At 42.5% G+C, this 20,611-nt stretch overlaps 1 protein-coding gene across 1 annotated transcript; it reads left to right on the top strand.

The window, feature by feature from the left end:
• The first annotated feature begins 839 nt into the window (after positions 1–839).
• On the top strand, positions 840–19,407 carry LOC126234732 (dehydrogenase/reductase SDR family member 11-like). Its single transcript, XM_049943478.1, has 3 exons — positions 840–965; positions 8,227–8,373; positions 19,079–19,407. The coding sequence occupies exons 1-3, from the start codon at positions 849–851 to the stop codon at positions 19,118–19,120; spliced, it is 306 nt and encodes a 101-aa protein (XP_049799435.1). The 5' UTR covers positions 840–848; the 3' UTR covers positions 19,121–19,407.
• The last annotated feature ends 1,204 nt before the right edge of the window (positions 19,408–20,611 follow it).

Below are 20,611 nucleotides of genomic sequence, written 5' to 3'. Positions count from 1 at the left end.
AGGGAAAGGTGTGTAACTGTTACTACATTTAGCCCATTCTGAGACAACACGGTCAGTGCCTTCATGGAAAAATATTTGCGGTTGATTCTGGAACCATGATTGTACCCAGGCGTGCACCTCATCCACCGAAGCAAATCGACGGCTACGAACATCTTTCTTCAGGGCTCGATAAATATGGAACACATATGGGGAGAGATCGAGACAGTATGCGGGATGTGTAATTCCTTCGCAGCGAAACTTCTGCAGTGTAGTCGTAACAACAAGCACACCAGCTCCGAGAAAGAGCCACAATCTAAGCACAGCAGTATGTGGACACATTGCAAAAATTGAAGTGCAGCATCAAGTCCAAACGCCCAGGACTGTTGATGGCCGGCATCATTCTGTTGCTGTATAATGCCCGTCACCAAGCTGCCAAGCTTGTTTCTACTACGCTGCAGAAGTTTTGCTGGAAAGCCATTAAATATCCTGCATACAGACCCTATTCTCCCCATTCGATTTCCATGATTTTAGAGCCCCGAAGGAAGACATTAGTGGCCGTCGAGTCGCTTCGGAGGAAGGGGTGCACGCTTTGGTTCCATCATGGTTCCGTAGGCAACTACAAACATTTTTCCATGAAAGGACTGATTGTGTTGTCTCACGGTGGAATAAATGTATTAACAGTTATTCCGATTTCTTTCGAAAAATAAGCAGTCTCCTTACTTTTTCTCCATCCGGAACTTATGACTGCCCTTATATATGAGGGATAAGACATGAAGTTTTTCGGTACCTTGCAGTGGCTGTGTAGCGCTGCCACAGAAAATATTAAGGTTATCTACAACGTTTTGTCTGTCCATAGTGATCTGGGCCACATGTCGCCTTCCCCCGGCAACATCACAATGTACACTGCCAGCAAGCACATGGTCAAGACGCTGCTCGACGGACTGCGGAAGGACCTCGCTAAAAAGAAGAGCAAGATACGCGTTGGAGTAAGTCATCATTGACACACTGACGATACTGAAGATGTGTCGTAATTGCTGTGTAATGTAGCTATATGCCTTTCACAAAAAAGAGTATGAGGCTAGGGAATTACGCTGTAACAGGATTCAGAATTGTTCTGAAACGCCAAGCAGTGTGGTTGATACACTCATTTCAAGCACATTTTTATGATAGAATCTCATTCTGCTATATTTATTTCCTTCTGTACAGCGTCTCTTTGTGCGAAGGTTACTGGATGTGTTTCTGACTTGTCATGTGGCTTGGTCGTCAAACACCACCAAACGTTTTTGACTACTCCATGTGAGACCGAAAAATACTTCACAATTTCGCCGGAGCACTTCCTTTAAAGTCGGTTTTTGTTGCCATGAAAACATGTCTATAGCATGAATTCTTTAACCTATCTCTGCCCTAATTTGTTCCTGTTCGTCAGCCAGATGACTACTTATATTTACTCGTCATTCTTTTCTATCAACAAGCCCATGAAATTAATCACTCTAAATTAATCACACTTAGCTCTGGTCCTTCATCAAGCTGTGCTGTGTTATCGATTTGTGAGATACCGAAATTTAGGTCTTCATTATTTACAAATGACATTAGCAGGTGAGTTTCACCTTTATTTATCTTAAAAGTTGGAATGTATCAACTAGCTCATAGGAATAATAAATCAAGAAATCATTACTCTCTACCATATAAACACTACAAAGAGGAATTAAATTATCCCTCTTCATGGTGCTCCATCTCAGCACCATTAAATTTCAAAGTCAACAGTACCTCCAAAAACTTTCACGACAGACACAAGCAACACGACCATTCCTTCTTTACTAGCAAAAGCGTGAAAATACTCTTGCACTACCGTAGAGATTTCCAGACTACTATCTCTTCGGATTTCGGAATCTTGCGTCTTCAGTAGCACTGATATCACTTATACTTCACATATGACCATCTTCGTCCAAAAAATCTTCAACAACGATTCTACATATCCAAATCCTTGTCATCAGAAGAACTTCCACTTTGCGCTCGCATCGAAGGTAAACACTGAAGTGTTTCAGCCGCCTGTCAAGACACATGTCATATAAACGCTGTGCCTCGTATCACTCTTTATGCGTGTCTAAAAGAAAAGTAGCAACATCATCCACCCTTAAAGGCAGTTTGCATTCGGATTTCCTATGGAATACGAATTTTTAATTCTCTCTTTCGTTATATGGCACTTACATACATTTCAATTGTTGTCCATTGTTAAGCCGCTAACTACGCCCCACGAGCGCGTTGAAGACAGCATCTTGTTCTAAGTTATTTTTCGGAGCCCAGATATCACATATGTGCCAACCAAATATTCTATTATTCGACTCCTGTCCTCCTATTACACTTTGTTCTGATTCATTAAACAGCATTCCATACTTCAAGGTTAACCATAGCATCTCCATTCCGCTCTTATTTTTCTTTCTCTTTAAATGAATTTTCTTCGTCTTTTAACTTTAAAATAAATCTTCAGATATCAAAATCTGTTGTCTCTAGTCGATCCCATACGGAGAAACTATGTAGTTTAACTATTCAGGTGGGATGCAATGGTTCCAAAATCCAACATTATATATTGGTTCTCATTACTTCGTGCAACACCTGAGTTTAGAAGGCTACCACGGCTACACAAAAGATGCATAGGCTTACTGCCATCTTGCCTTTGTTAAAAGTCCTTACTGCCACTGTCATATCCATGCAAACATTCTACCTATTTCAAGAATCTGACATAATTGTCACAATTATCTCAGAGTGATGACATTAACTTGTAATAGATGTAGAAAGGTAATAGTATCTTGATACCAGCCTCAAACACCTCAAAGTCTATTCCCACTTCAATGTACATAAGCTTCTTCCACTAACGTTCACAATAACCTTTCATTGTGCCATGGATCGAATGTTATCTTTTACCATTCCAAGATTCAAGTAACAATTACCACGGAAAGCCTGCAGGGCAACATTTATACATAATTTTTTTACAAAATTGTTTAAGATACGTGTAGGTATGCTAAATTTGACTTGCTCCCCCAACTGCATCGCCTTTTAGATGTCCCACTATGAAACAAGTCTGTTCCTGCAGTGGCCAAGATATCAGTAACGCACTCATAAAAACCTGTATAAACAGTTTTGTCGTGTCTGCGTTGTTCCTTGTGAATCAAAAGATTGCATTGATGTCATCTAATACATGTAGCTTCTGCCAAGGCAACCAATGAATACTGTATCGTCTGTGAGAACAGACGTTGAGTTTCTTGAGGAGTTTTAACCAATTTTTCATCCAAACCACTATCATGTGACAGCTGTACACTTCCATACGACGTGTGCTTTGCACTCAGTGTCCAGCATACGATTTTATCGATTTTATAGTTACTAAACCTAGTAAACTTCTCTTGTATAATGTTAGCGCTTATACTAGATAACTTTTACACACATTTTCACTGAGTGTTACTTGATTTACCTCTGTCTGTTCAGTGAAAATGGGACAAGCAATTTCATTCAGTTCCTACTTCCTCTTGAAGTTAGTCTTGGATCCTTGTGCATTTGCTTTACACAATTTATCACTGAATTAACGTTGTAATTGAAATTATAAGTAATAACATTAAATTCTGAGTTTACATGTTCCTCGTGTTGTACTCTACAGTTGGCAAACTGTTTTCAGTGTCGTGTTTCGCTTCCGACTTCAACGTAGAGATTTCAGCTGAATCGTGAATTCATGAAGTGGCATCGTAATTTCTCAATTATCATCATTGAAAGCATCCACTTCTAATCTGTAACTGCTAACCCATTACTGACAATATCAAAACATATTACCCATCAGTTTTCACATCAGCAGACAGTCTCTCCACTATTCATTCTGCCATTATGGGAATGTCAGTAGTACAAGTAGTTGCTGATTTACTCAGCTCGAGAGCAGCTGATTCTATTATAACATGAGCTACCGATCTCACACTAGGCAACTCTGCAGCAGTATTTTCATCTTCTTGAATACATACTGGAGTACCCCCTTACGACCATGCCTGACTATGTACAACAAAGAATATACACAGAAAGATAGTGAGTACAGCCCTGCTTACCAGCGAAGTGGGAAGTCATGATGTAGTGGAGTGTAATAAGCTGTGATCACCTGAGCTAATCCCATCTAAGTCTGTAGCTATTTCGACTATTCAAAATACAGCTTTTGTACACCAATCAAAGAAACGTTTCACGTGATTGTACCCGGTTTTACTTTTCAACATCAGACAAACTACAAATTCAGCATACTGTGCTACTGATATTGGACCAGCGATGTGATATGTTCTCAGCCAATCCCCATCAAAAAAGGCATCAAGTAATGGCATCCTTCTCCTACTTGAAACTTTTCTCCACCTGTGACATCAGTTGTGTCTCTCTTCATAACAACTTAATATACTCTTGTTAGCGTCAACGGTAACTAACACTTATACTCATATGGAGCAACTATTACGAGAATTTTCGCATACATATTTCTTATTCAAGCATTATATTGCCTGACGGGGATATTTAGTGTCTCCCCATTTCAGCGAGAGGGACGAAGGGCCAAAGGGTGTCTCTCCACTCAAACTGTGTCTTATGTTTTAGTTTCGCTACAGGTACCAGCCTTCTGTAACAATCGAGACGCCACTTTTGCCTCTCACCATGACAGTTTAGCGGCCTTGCTCCTAACGCTGGCGTTCCTCATTTCATTGCATAACAATGGCCAGCCATCCTTGCCTTACACTTTCCTGAATTCTGATCTTCTACTCGACTGAAAATTCGTTAGCAACCAAACAAAATGTTAGGTTTAGATGCAGATTACACCACTAAACTGCAATTTTCCTGCAGCGTACTATACAATCTATTATACAATAATTTATGCTTTCCTATAACTTAGTGGATTACACAATTATGTTCTGAAATGAGTTTGGATAGCGAATTACTGTCACGTGTCAATTCGGTAATAATATCGCCCATACGAATTCGAGTACCGTCCAACGCACAGTTCTGTTCAAAGTTTCAATGTACCAGCGTGAATTGGTGCAGCCAAAGAAAGTTCTCTCCAAGGAAACGTAGGTATTATATCAAATATTGTTAAGAAATTGTGATAGAAGTGCGTATTCCATGTTTTTATTGCAGAACTATATGTATCTGAAACATAGACCATAAACAAAATAATCGATGACCTTGAAACGCGGTGCTATAGAAGGTTACACAAAATGAGATGAGCCAACAATTGAAAATGTAGAAGCGTGAAAAATAGAGATGTTGCATCTATGAATGTGGAAGCAGCAAAATGTCTGTAATAGGATTTCGTCTGACTATGCTTCCTGACCAGAATACGCCTTTAAGGCCCTCCCTGACTATGTAACACCGTTGAAAATCAATGAACGTCTCTTGTAAACTGTAGCATTAGCATTTAATTCTCATAAACATTAGTTTTTCTGATGATTAATACTCATTATTTGCAGAAGGCCGTTACTGATGACACTGTATGTCCTGATCACCAAATGCTGTAACTGTGCTTGTCAGGAATGCCTCAGCTATACTGCAATTTCGTACATCTCTGCTGAACATTTGAAGTCGAGACTTCATAACAACCTGTTTTGGAGGCCAAACTAAATAAGAACACCTTATTGAAGAAAGATGAAGACGTGCTTACATTTGGATTAGTAATACAAACTATAATACCATCCCTACATGAATCATTGTTCTGACATTCAACACTTCGGTTCATAGAACGGTAACTTATTGGTATTTATCTTTCACTATGCGTCCCCAGCAGTACATTGTACAGAAATTATAAATGGTCAGTGGACAAATTGAGGAGAGAACCGGATATACTTAGAATGTTTAAAGTTGACGAGAGGATGAAAAATGTTTAAAGCATTCAGTTATAGTGAACTTAAACGTAGAAGTGGAACGAAAACGCTGATTGACAAAAAAAGTACGATATTTAATTTAGATTAGTGAAGGTGTTGGATCTAGAAGACATATATTAACCAGTAGAATAGCTCAGTAACGAGAAGAGACTGACGACTAAGTTAAACAGTTAGGAGCGATAACTTAAAATCATTACCTGAAGGTGAACTCTTTATTTTCTCAGGCAAGTGCATACAGGTTGTGTCAAACCTCTTGGGTCAACTTGAAGCAGGTGATATTGGGTCCATAACCAATGAGATAGGGAACCAATGGTCAGAAATGCATATTTATAGGGTTGTAGACATTCACAGCGTACACTGTATAACAGCAACGTAGCTCATAGTAATTGTTCAAACTGACGACCGCCAATCTAGACTCATGCATGGAAATGGCGCTTGACGCTCTGTTGCACTCTCTCAAAAGTCGTTGGTGTCTGTTGTACCAGGAGACAGGCAACTCTGCCGGTAGTAAGCAGGTCTTCACCGTTTCTACGGGGGTTTCATCCACCAACATCTGGACGTAACCCCAGAGGAAAAAGTCTAGAGGTGTGAGATCCGGCGATCGGGCTGGCCATGGGTCAGGACCCCCGCTTCCGATCCAAAAATGAGGGAACGTGTTGTTCAGGTGATCGCGGACGTTGTCATCTAAATGGGCTGGTGCATCGTCGTGTTGGAACGACATCCTTCCGCGGACACCAAGTACAGTCTGCAAGAAATGTGGCAGTACATCTCTCAGGAACTCGATGTAAAGTGGACCAGTCAAACGTGGAGGCAGCAAATAAGGTACTATTGGATGATCTTGGACAATACCTGCACATGCGTTGACAGAGGATCGTTGCTGCCGGTCACCGTAGTGAGTGACGTTGGGATTGTTATCACTCTGGATATGGCTGATTTGGCTGAATGAGCCTCGTCCGTGAACAACAGAAACTGTATGAAGTTCCGCACTACAGCAATGCGGTGGATAATCCGTTGACATAAGTGGATCGGTACTCAGATTCCGTTAGTCCCAGTGTTTGCACACATTTTTCATGATAAGGGGTGTAATACCTGTTTCACTAGTACTCCTCACACTGTTTGCTTCTGAGTTTCATGGGCAAGTTGACGGGTGCTTATTGCTGGGTGGTCGGCCATACTATCCAACACCATCTCCTCGAAGTATGGTGTTCGAACATGTCTTTGACGGAAACTTTGGCCGGCTCTCTGTGGCGTGAATGACCTCGTCCCTTGTAAGTTGGTATCCACGGAGATAAACATCTTCCAGTTAGAATGACGCCCGTTGGGAAAGCTGTCTCTGTACATTCGTGCTGCTCTACGGGTACTACATCCTGCCGCACCGCACATTAACTGCATGCCTGCCAATTTACGTGGGGAGGAATGTTCAATCTTTGACCTCGCGTCATGCACTGTACACAGTAACAGACCTTACCTCGGACACATCCCAAACTGTCTGATGCAACAGACAAGTGACACCAGGGATAATGGTGTGCGTGTGGCACAAGTTAATGCACCGATGCGATGCATGCGGGCGTCACATGGGACACGTGCTATTAGCTAAGTTATGTACAGTACGTCTTTTTTGTGATCAGGAGCGTATGACGTTTATCACACGCTGCCTGTTCCTGTGTACAACAGACACGCGGGATCTCTGTGAGAGTGGGGTAGAACTGCATGCGCTATTGCAGTACATGCGCTGAGACTGGCGGTGGTAGTTCTGAACATTACTATGAGCTCCATTGTTGCTATGCACTGTACGCTGAGTTTGTCTATAACACAATAAATATCCATTTCTGGTTCCCTGTCTCAATATAATCGGTTGTGGACCCACTATAGCCTGTTTCAATGTGAGCAAAAAAATTTGAGTTAGCTACATAAAAGAATTTCTATCTTCAGACATTTTGCCGTGCAGCTTGTGACTGGAGCTTTCTTAAATGGATATTTGTTTCTATGTTTCGTTATTCTAGATAGAGGAATATATATATATATATATATATATATATATATGTGTGTGTGTGTGTGTGTGTGTGTGTGTGTGTGTGTGTGTGTGTGTGTGTGTGTGTCTTATCAGGTTCAAATGGTTCAAATGGCTCTGAGCACTATGGGACTTAACTTCTAAGGTCATCAGTCCCCTAGAACTTAGAACTACTTAAACCTAACTAACCTAAGGACATGACACACATCCATGCCCGAGGCAGGATTCGAACCTGCGACCGTAGCGGTCACGCGGCTCCAGACTGTAGCGTCTAGAACCGCTCGGCCATCCCGGCCGGCTCTTATCATGGAGATATGCATCTTACATATTAACGCTCTTGCTTTATGACAATAGGAAATTTCTCCGGGACCTGTCAAAACGGAGTTTGCCTCAAACTTGAAACAATTCAATTCGGAAATGTTGAAGCTGATACCCCTCCATGAGTCGGAGGACGTAGCGGAGATCGTCATCTGCATGCTCTCTCAGGATCCGCGAGTCCAGGTAAGCCCGCACTGATTAATTCTAAAATTTCATCAGAGCCTGCAATGTGTTCCATTTAACATGCTCCGCATTTCCTAAATATCGTGATATAATCTTTTTTCCTTATTTCTATTATTTTGAATTCAACATCATTTGTTCGAAATACATCGTTTAAAATGAACTTTCTGGAGTACCTACAAATGATTCAGCGTACTGACCATTACTTTTTCACACCTGTACGCAGGCTTCCGCACTCTCTTCCACAGCTGACTGTAGTATCTAGTGGCAAATCAAACGTACAAACCAGTAAAGAATCATTTTAAATAGCCAGTCTTTGAACCAGTTTGATCTGTACTCTGTTTTTTCCTGACCTCTGCAAATCTTCCCAGCTCTAACTGTTACACCCAACGTCTTCTCAATGTGTTTTCCATATGCTAGTCTCTGTCTGTCCCGCATATTTATCCCCGTACTTGCTGCTCCCAGCACGAAGTTAACCGTGTAAGCTCCCCACTAAGAAATTTAGTCAAAATTTACCTCTCACTCTATAAAAGGTCTACGTATAACCAGAACTATGTACCCAGAAGATGTTATCCAAATATTACTCGTATGTTAACCTCTGATGTTTAAACATCTTTCTCGAAATGATGGCCTCCTTCTTAATGAGCAGCTACAATTACGTAATAAAAGCTTCGTCAACGGTATAAAGCCGTTACTTGATATTTGATTTCATGTTCCCTCATGCAGTTACCGAAATCTTTCTTCAAAGTTGATTCATAACTGTTTGTTCATTAAATAGTTTATGTTAACCACATTTGTTGTTATATTGTTTTTCTATTCGCTAAGTTATTCAGCTCCTTTTGTAATTCTGTAATGACGTTTTCAGCCTTTAAACTGTACTTCTAAGCTCTCATGTAGACAGATTGTTACCATAGCTGATGCTATCAGGTAAAATATTGCCTCTCACTTCATGTATTACATATTTCACCTGTCTATATTTGGAATGTTAAGTAGCCGGTTTGTATTTGCAACTACTAGATGGTACTTTTGGTATAACGTTTACCTGCCCGCAATTGCTAACGCGGGCGCCTCAGTCCGATGCTACCGCAGCTTGACATGTGGTGCAGCCCTTAGTGGCTTGCCTCTATGTTTTCTACTTTAATATTTTGTGACTAAAGCGGTATCGCTTCATATTTATTTTATACGTGACATGCCAGTTTTAAATGTTTTATTTCTGATGAAGGAATTCTTAGAAGTTGCCGAAACCTAGGTCAAAAAGACTTAATTTTCTCCATCGAGGGCTGCACTGTTTTAATTTTACCTTGTAACGGTCGCTGAAAACACAGTCATGTTTAAAGGTCTAGATCTCTATTTTTAAATTAAATTGCTAAACAATATTCAAACCGTTGCATACCATGTGGTGCAATATGATAATGCGTTGTGTAAACCTTCTTTAAACAGTGGGATGGAGAGAGTACATACTCCTATGGAATGATATACACAAACAACTACAGGATATACGTATTTTGAATGCATATATTTATCAGGAACACCATCAAATCGATACTCAAATTCCATACTTGGGCAAGCATGTCCTTCGAACTGATTTTATGGCAGTACGGATCAGCTTCTTCACCTCTTCCACGTTCTGTGAGACTGGTGGTAGATAAGCGTTGTCTTTAACGAAACCCCTCAGGAGAAAGTGGCATGTGGGCGAGTTCGAATGGAGCAGAATGAGTAGTACCCAGGAAACGAGTCTGTTGTATCGTGCCATAGTGGTTCATGTGAGGCACACTGCTAAGACAATGATTGAAATTACTCATGTTGAGAGACGAGAAGGAGTGATCTGTTTCATTAGGTAAAAATCTTTCTATAGTCAAAACCACATAAATACTTTTTTTTTATTTTTGACAAGCGGTTTCGACAGGCTTTGCTGTCATCTACCGCTCTTCAGAAATGTTCGTTGCAAAACTTCTTCTTTGTGAACTGGAACCTCATGTAAAGCTGCCATATTAGTTGATAAAATGTAGCATATTAATGAAATATTTGTCAGAAGCAAAACGTTTACAATCAAAAAGCACCTTGTGCACATTGCCATTTCTGTATATGTAGCGTTTTGCTAAGGCAGTGATGCGTATGTGAGACAACGGATAGAAGAGGGCTCGTACACAGTGACAAGTGGACAACGGACCGTACAGTACGACCACAGCACAGGATGACCAACATCTAATCCGCCTAACCGTACACAGAGCAGATTCATCCCCAGTTTTGGCACAATGTTGGAACACTGTAACGGATGTGGACACGTTTGCAACAAACTTTCGACGCCGTTGCTGGGTGCTGGACAAGTGGCTCCTGTGCTTAGGGCTGCAATAGGACGCGTACCTGTTAGACGCTGCCGTTGTGAATGCAACTGTGCAGACTGCATTGTTGAGAGGCACAGCAAGCAGACGGCATACGTCATGACTTGGGTAACCATCGGCTATAGCATGTGATTTCAACTCCGATGTACTCAGGACAACCTCAACAGCAATCGTTTCATCAGGAAGATTTTAGATCCCGAGACACTGACCCTCCTACAGGATGCTCCAAATGCCATATTTCAACAGGACAACATCCGGCCACACATGGAAGGAACGTGCAAGCCTTTTTCGATTAACGACGAGAACCACTGCTTCTCTGGCCTTCACATTTCCTGACATCTCGCTCATCGAACATGTTTGAGATACGGTGTGTCAGCAGCTTTTCGTCCTGCTGCAACCACCGCCGATTCTTTGTGGACGCGCCTACAAATCGCCTGGCAATGTGTTCTAGAGCACCGTATACAGGTCATGTTTGATCCCCTGCTATGACGCCTAGGGGTTTCCAGCACATGGTTGCTTAATTTTGTACTGAATTCTGGCGGTCAGAGTACATGTACCGTTCCGTAATCCTAATAATTTGTGCATTGCCATATCCCTAATCTACGGAACAAATTTCGTTGTAATGACCTGTGTTCTTCTTCATGGAATGGAGTGTGGGTAAACGGTAAACAAAGATTAAACTATAAGAAAAAATAGAAATGACCCCTAAGAACACGCCAGCACGCGCACAAACACACACAAATGCGCGCACACACACACACAGACAAAACTTCGAAAACCGCGCTAGTCGTCGGATTGAAAACGTAATACAAAAACGAAACAAAAAATAGGGGAATGAATTAAAAGAATACTGCACAGATTTAGCTGATCACTAAAATAAAAAGCATGAGCCAGCCACTCTGCAACACACTAAAATCTTCAACCTAGAGGCTTAGGCTGGAGTCCAGAGACTTGATATATCTTTAAAACCTTCACAATACTTGGCATCAGCTAAAGCAGAGAGTTGATCCCCACCGAAATTCTTCTCTGCAGTCTCATCACAATATAAAATGCATTCAGTGAAAATGTGGCGTATAGTGATTTTACAACACGAGAACAACAGATTGGTGCGTTCCCTTGCCGGAGTCTGAAGCCATGTGTTAAAAGGACAGTGCTCTTCTCGGAGACGGGTCAGGGACATGTCACCCCGCCATAGTGACTGGCCTGAAGTATGCCACGGAGTAGTAGTTGGCTTCACAAACCGAAGTCTCTCACTGCCAAACACTCTTCCTCTCCCCCGCCCCCGTCCCCAACCGCCTGGACCTCTGACATAACAGCGAAGTGACAGCCTGTTGTGTCACATCATGCCTCCTTGGCGGCTTGATCTACCTGTTCTTTTCCCCGAATTTCCACAGGCCCCTGAACCCATTAGAATGATACCTGCCTCCCGCGTCACTGAACGAAGTACAGTTGGTCATGTATTAGATGCACCAGCTTCTCATCTCTGCGCATGTGCTGCTGTGATCGTAGGACACTAAGAGCATCGGAGCAGAAGACGCAACATCTGCTCGAGTGCCTTCAGTATCTAATGGAGCTTGCGTAATCACCTGGAAGGCGAGTACTGAAGACGCAATCAGGGAACACAACTGGATAGCCAAGGGAAATCCCTTGTTTCGAACTACCAGTATATGCAACTCTAAAACTGTGTTGTCTATCTAATGTGTTAAAAAAGAAAGCAGAGGCTAAAAACTCAAATGTGGAGAGTTACAGTTTTCTTAAAAATCAGTATATATCTATTATTAATAGTATAACTGTACCACTGTTGATGCCATCATTTATAATTTTTCCCTGCTATATATATTTATCGTCATGTTATGAATTTGACACAATATACTTAGGAAACCATTTTCTTAGAAAACTAAGTGTGATTTGCAAAAAGAAAGAGAATGAGTAAAACTATTCTTACAATTAGATTTGATTACTCAAATGTTAAAAACTAAAAGTTTTTAAAAGAAAGGAAGCATACATTTTACCACCCCTTGCCAGAAGGTGACGAGTTCTCAGTATTGGGAAGAAGAGGCAAATAGATTAAAATTTCTTCTCTCATCTCCAATATTTCTAAAACATGAACCGAGACGAAACACAAAAGATAGACTAATTTACTGATCCCCTGTTCTGAAAAATAACGTTTTTGAGATACCTTATCAATGTACAGTAAGTAAAGTGGAAGCACATCTGAAACGTCCCCTTACAAAAATTAATGAATTACTGTGCTGATAAACCGCTTACGTTATTTTATTTTCAAACAGCTGAGCAAAACTGAACGTACTCAGACATTAATCTCTTTACTTATTCTGATCAACACTAAACTGACACAGAATATTTTTAGCGCAACGCAATCTGACTTTCAAAAATCAATACAAAAGAATGGCCCTGACTAACAATAACCTATCCCTTTCATGAATCACTTACCTCACAAAAATCTTCGTTACTCGAACTACTGCTATACAGCGAGCGCCACTACTGCCAGCTAAATAAAAGATTCTAACTACTGAAGTCACTAACTACTGATAGACGTAGTTAGCAAATGAAAGATTTTGATAGAGAACAAACAATGTATTTACCTTAATAGTGTTCAAAAGTCATTATATATATATATATATATATATATATATATATATATATATATATATATATATATATATATATATATATATATCAGTTCATGACATCCAGTCTTACAAATTTACTGTGTCTGATGGAGACACGTCCAGATCATCCGCTTTCAAAACTCTCCCATCTCTCTCCCCACATCCACCACTGCTGACGGCTCACCTCCAACTGCGCAACGCTACGCGCTGTTAACAGCCAAATGCCCAACACTACAATAGCAAATTCCCACAATGCAAACCAGCCACAGACTGCACACAGCGCAGTCAGTGATTTTCATACAGAGCGCTAGGTGACGTTACCAACATAAAAACCTAAATAGCCTACTTACACATCTTTGCTTCAAATCCAACAGTGTGACAGCAGCACACCTATACACTGCAGTTATTCAACACGCCTACACTCACCCACACACAAAGTAATTCTTACTAGAAAATCGAGAACAATGGTAAATTCTCACACGAAATTGCTGCTATGATATCACTATTAACCCTGATTATTAAAAAAATTGACATAAAAATGATTCAATTTCACACACTAAATAACACAAATGCCTCCATCCGTGGGTTATCCACTAATATGTCCGTACTCACCTGTCACCAACAGAATAGTTAGTGTTCTATCAGCACAAAGCTGCTAACCGCTTCCGCTATCGTGTTTGTGTGGAGAGGGGTGGCGGGAGGGGGTAGGGGGAAGGGGGAGGGTGTTTTAGCCACCGAAGACGGGAAAGGTGCTTACCTGCCAATGTAACTCTATCTTAACATGCTATGTGCCATCTTTTATGACAGCTAAAAAACTCTGCCTTTCTACTTACACTAAGCTATTGACAAAACTGCAGTTGCAGACAATCAGCTACTGACCGCTCTTACAAAAATTTACGTTCCCTTGCTTTGTGGAACATGAGTATGAGATTGATTAGGTTGCACAAGTAGAAGTAATACAATAAAGAAAAGAAACGACACACCTCCTTTCGAGAGGACCATGGCATAGGAAAATTAGCAGAAAGATATATGTCAGGTGGATTTGGTAGATCTATGTTAAAGCACGCCAAAGGCAACAGCTACAATAAAACCACTGACTTGTTGCTATTTGTCCGTGCTGAAGAATTCCACAATTATCGAAGCGTTAGTAGTTTCTGCGTTATTCTAGAATGATGATCTCTACTTATCATTCAGTTTAGCAGCAATTGAATCACTGTTGATTAGTATCATTGTTGGGTTTAAAGGCTTTTAAAAATTTTGAAACATTTTGTCGAAATCTCATGCTCTTCAATGATATTCACTTCCTTTATTCTTTATCTTGAAACGAGAACATCATAGCTTGAACTTATTTGTGGTCGCTGTACAGGAAGGTGACAGCTATAGTGAAGAATAAGACTCATAATTACAAATTGTTCCAATGCTTTAGTTTTGAATGTTTCGGCGTTTCCCCCTAGTTATAAGACGAATGGTAGTACTGAAAATCCACTTCCTCCAATTGGGAACCTCTTTGCCCCAGATTGCTGTGATTTAGCCCAAAAGAACCAAGTGATACAACAGCCCGCCAAGCCCTCTCGGGCAGCAAATCAAGGATGGAAAACAAAAGCTCTGCATATCATCGTTCACCTCGACATAACAGAGGGACTGCAATCCAACCCTCTTTTGCGACAGTTCCGAATGAAGATTCCCATTGTGACCGTCTGGTTTGTTGCGATCACTTCCATTAGCAAACGCACATTGGAACTCATATGTTAATTCCTATGGGGTAGCTAGACCTGGAGATATGGAGTATTTTTAATATTTTGGAAGGCGAATGGCGACTTTTACTTAGCCATAAAATAGTTCCAGCTTCGACCCAGTTAAAAACCTACGTAACACCGACATTTAAATCATTTTTATTAAAGAAAAATCTCTGACTGTACCATATTTTCCCCTTTCTCTGAGACCTAGGAGGGGAGACAGAAGGGTGTGACCCCCATTGGGCGCCCTTGCCAAGCCCCGAACTATTGCCAAAAGTGATAGTCAAATTCCTTCTAGATTCTCAGAATTCATTCTGTTCTGAGGATATTCCTTCAAATGTTTTAGTCATTTCAAAAGATGTTGACGGACCGGATTCGCGTTCTTGCAACGTCACAATTGTATGTTTGTTTTTATCCTGTCAAGAGGTGTGACATCGATAGTAGTCGCTATTTCCTCTTCTTATATTAATGATTTTTGTTTCCTGTAGCTTCAGAAGCGTTCCAGACACAAGAGATACTAAATGCCGTATCGGTTTATACACAGGGTGAACATTAATAAAACTGAAAAATTGCAGGGACTGGAAATGGAGGAAAATTGTTCGTATGAGCCTGTATCCGGAAATGGACGGTGTGCGTGCTACAACAACAAATCGTCCCGGAACACACTACAGAGCTGCATCGCATCCACGCCACAGCAGATGTCTAGATTTGTCTACATGGGATATAATGCACGCGCTCACGTGTCGCAACATGGATTGCCGTACTCTCCCTCACGTTCTGACCTTTCTCCGAGTAGTGTCACAGGCGTTGTGAACGCGCTGTTGAAAGGTATACATACCAGGAACTGATTTAACATACACATCGCTATTCAGATGCCGCAGCGATTTAAAAAATCCTGGAGATTTAAGTCCGATTATCTAGCAGGCCGAGTTACAGGGCCTCAGGGTCCTATCCAATGCCCGGGGAAGATGTTTTTGAGGTGTTAGTGAACTGTAACGCGCAAGTGTGGTGGTGCTCCGTCATACAGAAACCACATAAACTCCCGTATTACCAAAAGCACATTCTCAAACAACGCAGGCAGCGTATTCCGCAGGAAGTCTAGGTACGTTCCTCCGCCGATGCGTTGTGGAGTAATAACCGAGCCAAGTATGTGGTCGCCAAGAATCCCTGCCCCCCCACATCGATGCTGAACCGATGCTGATGAGACCCCTCAATCATAGTCTGCAGCCCACAGATGACGATTATACAGACAGGGTTTTGGGTTGTTTGGGGGAGGAGACCAGACAGCGAGGTCATCGGTCTCATCGGATTAGGGAAGGACGGGGAAGGAAGTCGGCCGTGCCCTTTCAAAGGAGCCATCCCGGAATTTGCCTGGAGCTATTTAGGGAAATCACGGAAAACCTAAATCAGCATGGCCGGACGCGGGATTGAACCGTTGTCCTCCCGAATGCGAGTCCAGTGTGCTAACCACCGCGCCACTTCGCTCGGTATACAGACTGATGATGCCAGTTGTGGTAAAGTTCGCTTCGTCGGTATAGAGAACTCATGACAGGAATTCAGTAATTTTCATGTTCTGGTGCAAAAATCGTCTGCAGAATCCTCCCCATAGAGGAAAATACGCTAGTGATATTCCTTGCACTCGTCGCAGTTGATGCAGGATACACATAATCGTACTTTGGCCTACACCATATTGGCGCCGGTCGTTGTAGCCGAGCGGTTCTAGGCGCAGTCTGGTACCGCGCAACCGCTACAGTCGCAGGTTCGAATCCTGCCTCGGGCATGGATGTGTGTGATGTCCTTAGGTTAGTTAGGTTTAAGTAGTTCTAAGTTCTAGGGGACTGATCACCTCAGATGTTAAGTCCCATAGTGCTCAGAGCCATTTGAACCATTTGAACACCATGTTAGCGGGCCACTTGCCTGGTCTTGTGCTAGGATATCCTGTAAAACATCGTTCTCTAAATATGATGCACGCACAGTCCTGCGCCTTCCTGCACGTTCGTCTATCTCGAAGGACTCATGACCACACAAACGCCCAAAAAGTGCTTGAAATGTTATGTGATGTGGTTGGTGTCTGTGAAGGTACGTGTTTTAGTAAAGCTGTGCAGCCTCTCGACCGTTTCTGTCTGCTTGGCCTTACACAGATACCATCTCAGCTTGCTGCAGAAATGAATGCCGGACCATCCCGCTGCTTAAATACGATGCGTCAGTCACACAGTCTGCAACACTCAAGGAACACACGGCACGCACTCACAGGAACTTTGATTCGTTAGCGCCACCTACAATGACAATGATGCATTCCTGGACACGTGTTCTACTCCGTTTCCAGTCAGGAATACGTCCCTGCAATTTGTCTGTTTCATTAACATTAACCTTTTATAAATAAACGCACACTGTCGATGCCGCAACTACACTCCTGGAAATTGAAATAAGAACACCGTGAATTCATTGTCCCAGGAAGGGGAAACTTTATTGACACATTCCTGGGGTCAGATACATCACATGATCACACTGACAGAACCACAGGCACATAGACACAGGCAACAGAGCATGCACAATGTCGGCACTAGTACAGTGTATATCCACCTTTCGCAGCAATGCAGGCTGCTATTCTCCCATGGAGACGATCGTAGAGATGTTGGATGTAGTCCTGTGGAACGGCTTGCCATGCCATTTCCACCTGGCGCCTCAGTTGGACCAGCGTTCGTGCTGGACGTGCAGACCGCGTGAGACGACGCTTCATCCAGTCCCAAACATGCTCAATGGGGGACAGATCCGGAGATCGTGCTGGCCAGGGTAGTTGACTTACACCTTCTAGAGCACGTTGGGTGGCACGGGATACATGCGGACGTGCATTGTCCTGTTGGAACAGCAAGTTCCCTTGCCGGTCTAGGAATGGTAGAACGATGGGTTCGATGACGGTTTGGATGTACCGTGCACTATTCAGTGTCCCCTCGACGATCACCAGTGGTGTACGGCCAGTGTAGGAGATCGCTCCCCACACCATGATGCCGGGTGTTGGCCCTGTGTGCCTCGGTCGTATGCAGTCCTGATTGTGGCGCTCACCTGCACGGCGCCAAACACGCATACGACCATCATTGGCACCAAGGCAGAAGCGACTCTCATCGCTGAAGACGACACGTCTCCATTCGTCCCTCCATTCACGCCTGTCGCGACACCACTGGAGGCGGGCTGCACGATGTTGGGGCGTGAGCGGAAGACGGCCTAACGGTGTGCGGGACCGTAGCCCAGCTTCATGGAGACGGTTGCGAATGGTCCTCGCCGATACCCCAGGAGCAACAGTGTCCCTAATTTGCTGGGAAGTGGCGGTGCGGTCCCCTACGGCACTGCGTAGGATCCTACGGTCTTGGCGTGCATCCGTGCGTCGCTGCGGTCCGGTCCCAGGTCGACGGGCACGTGCACCTTCCGCCGACCACTGGCGACAACATCGATGTACTGTGGAGACCTCACGCCCCACGTGTTGAGCAATTCGGCGGTACGTCCACCCGGCCTCCCGCATGCCCACTATACGCCCTCGCTCAAAGTCCGTCAACTGCACATACGGTTCACGTCCACGCTGTCGCGGCATGCTAGCAGTGTTAAAGACTGCGATGGAGCTCCGTATGCCACGGCAAACTGGCTGACACTGACGGCGGCGGTGCACAAATGCTGCGCAGCTAGCGCCATTCGACGGCCAACACCGCGGTTCCTGGTGTGTCCGCTGTGCCGTGCGTGTGATCATTGCTTGTACAGCTCTCTCGCAGTGTTCGGAGCAAGTATGGTGGGTCTGACACACCGGTGTCAATGTGTTCATTTCCAGGAGTGTATGTTGACGCAAGACTGGGGAAAACGAACAGAAGATTATGTTCAGACCTGTAAGCTTGGGCACCCAGGTTAAAATGCAACATGGTTGTTGCAAGATACATATCTAACATTCTAGCATTTTTACATGTACAATTTTTCTTTTTATGCTAACTATTACATAAGAATACTGTTGTTGCAGGTTCATGATGTCATCATGCATCCCACGGGCAGTGCTCACTGAAGCTGCTACCAGTTTCCTGAATAACGTCAAACACTTCATTAACTTACACGGGATTCTCATCACTGGGTGACAGTGTTGCTGTGTGGATAATTTATCAGTTGCACATCAAACCAGAACTTTAGTCTCGGTTATTTACATTCGACTCTACGACTGAAAACTGTTAGATTGTTCGGGAGTCAACATTCATGAAGGCACAACTGAGAATATTCAAACGCCGCAGCTGAGCTGTACCTGCAACCTCAATCAACACAAAATGTGTGCATTTTTCATTCTATGTAATGTCTAATTGCCGAGTTTTACCGGAAATAAACAAATAAAAATAAAATAGGATGTATTTCAATTGTGAAACAGAATAGTTAGACTCTCATAATCCTCTTCAATGGTTCACATATTGTTAGAAATTTTGACAAATAAGTTAGAAAATAACAGGTGGGGACTAATTATTTAAATTCCCAACTAACGATATGGTGCAAATCCTATACATGTATGGGACTTTCTCCTATTTCCAAATTACATTATCTGAATGTTGCACGTGAAAGTACTCTAATATTTTCAACGTATGTTTTACTATAGTTCCTTGGAGAAGGAGCTTTCCCATACAGTGGTAAATGGGGAGAGACCTTCTCGAAGCAATTACAGTAGAACACTCGGAAAAAGTAAACTTTGGAGACCATATGGCACTTCGTTCCGTATTCATCTCTAGAAATGCCATTTACAATGTACATCTTCACAGAGTGTCCTTGCGCGAGTTTTCTGTTTCTTTCAACTGTGGCACCTGTCGTCCTTTCTAAGACAAGACAAGACAACCGACGACCAACAAAACTCTCGATTCTTTGTTTTGGATGCGCCTACGCACGTTGCGGCCTCGGGTAAACCACACAAAAAAAGAAAAGAAAATATCCGTGTCTCAAGCAGACTGTCCTTGTTCTAGTCCGACAAGCGGTGCTTTAAACACCGTCCTGAGTTTTATATAAGTCGCGTTATTGATATATCTACTCCGCAGCACCCTGAGTTTTATATAAGTCACGTTATTGACACATCTACACTGCAACATAATCAAGATGTTTCTACCATAATGTTCACGACAAATGACTCAGACGCCATGCACCAACTTCGAAGAAAAGCATCACTAAACACCACAGTTCGTTTAGATAGACGAGACTAGCAGCAACGCTCAAAGCCTATCTCAAAGTTTAAGAAAGCTGTAATTCAGTTACATAACTACAAATACAAAGCATAAAATACACATTAATTCATCAAAACAAATGCCACTGTTGTTTCTTTCTAGTGTCTTCATGGTAGAAATTAACGCAACTTATACACTCCATTTAGTACATTTATTGGAAGAATTAAACTTCATTAATGAAATATGGACTATAGAATAATAAGTTTTGAATTTATAACTGGAAGAACTGCGATCTTCTATCGTAATTCAACAAAAACAATCATCAGTCTAGATAGCAAATGGGGTTTACTTCTCCGGTAACCGGT

Source organism: Schistocerca nitens, chromosome 2 (assembly GCF_023898315.1).
Source record: "Schistocerca nitens isolate TAMUIC-IGC-003100 chromosome 2, iqSchNite1.1, whole genome shotgun sequence".
Classification (NCBI taxonomy): Eukaryota; Metazoa; Arthropoda; class Insecta; order Orthoptera; family Acrididae; genus Schistocerca; species Schistocerca nitens.
Note: the sequence above shows the minus strand (reverse complement) of the source record. Positions and strands in the feature narration are given on the sequence as shown.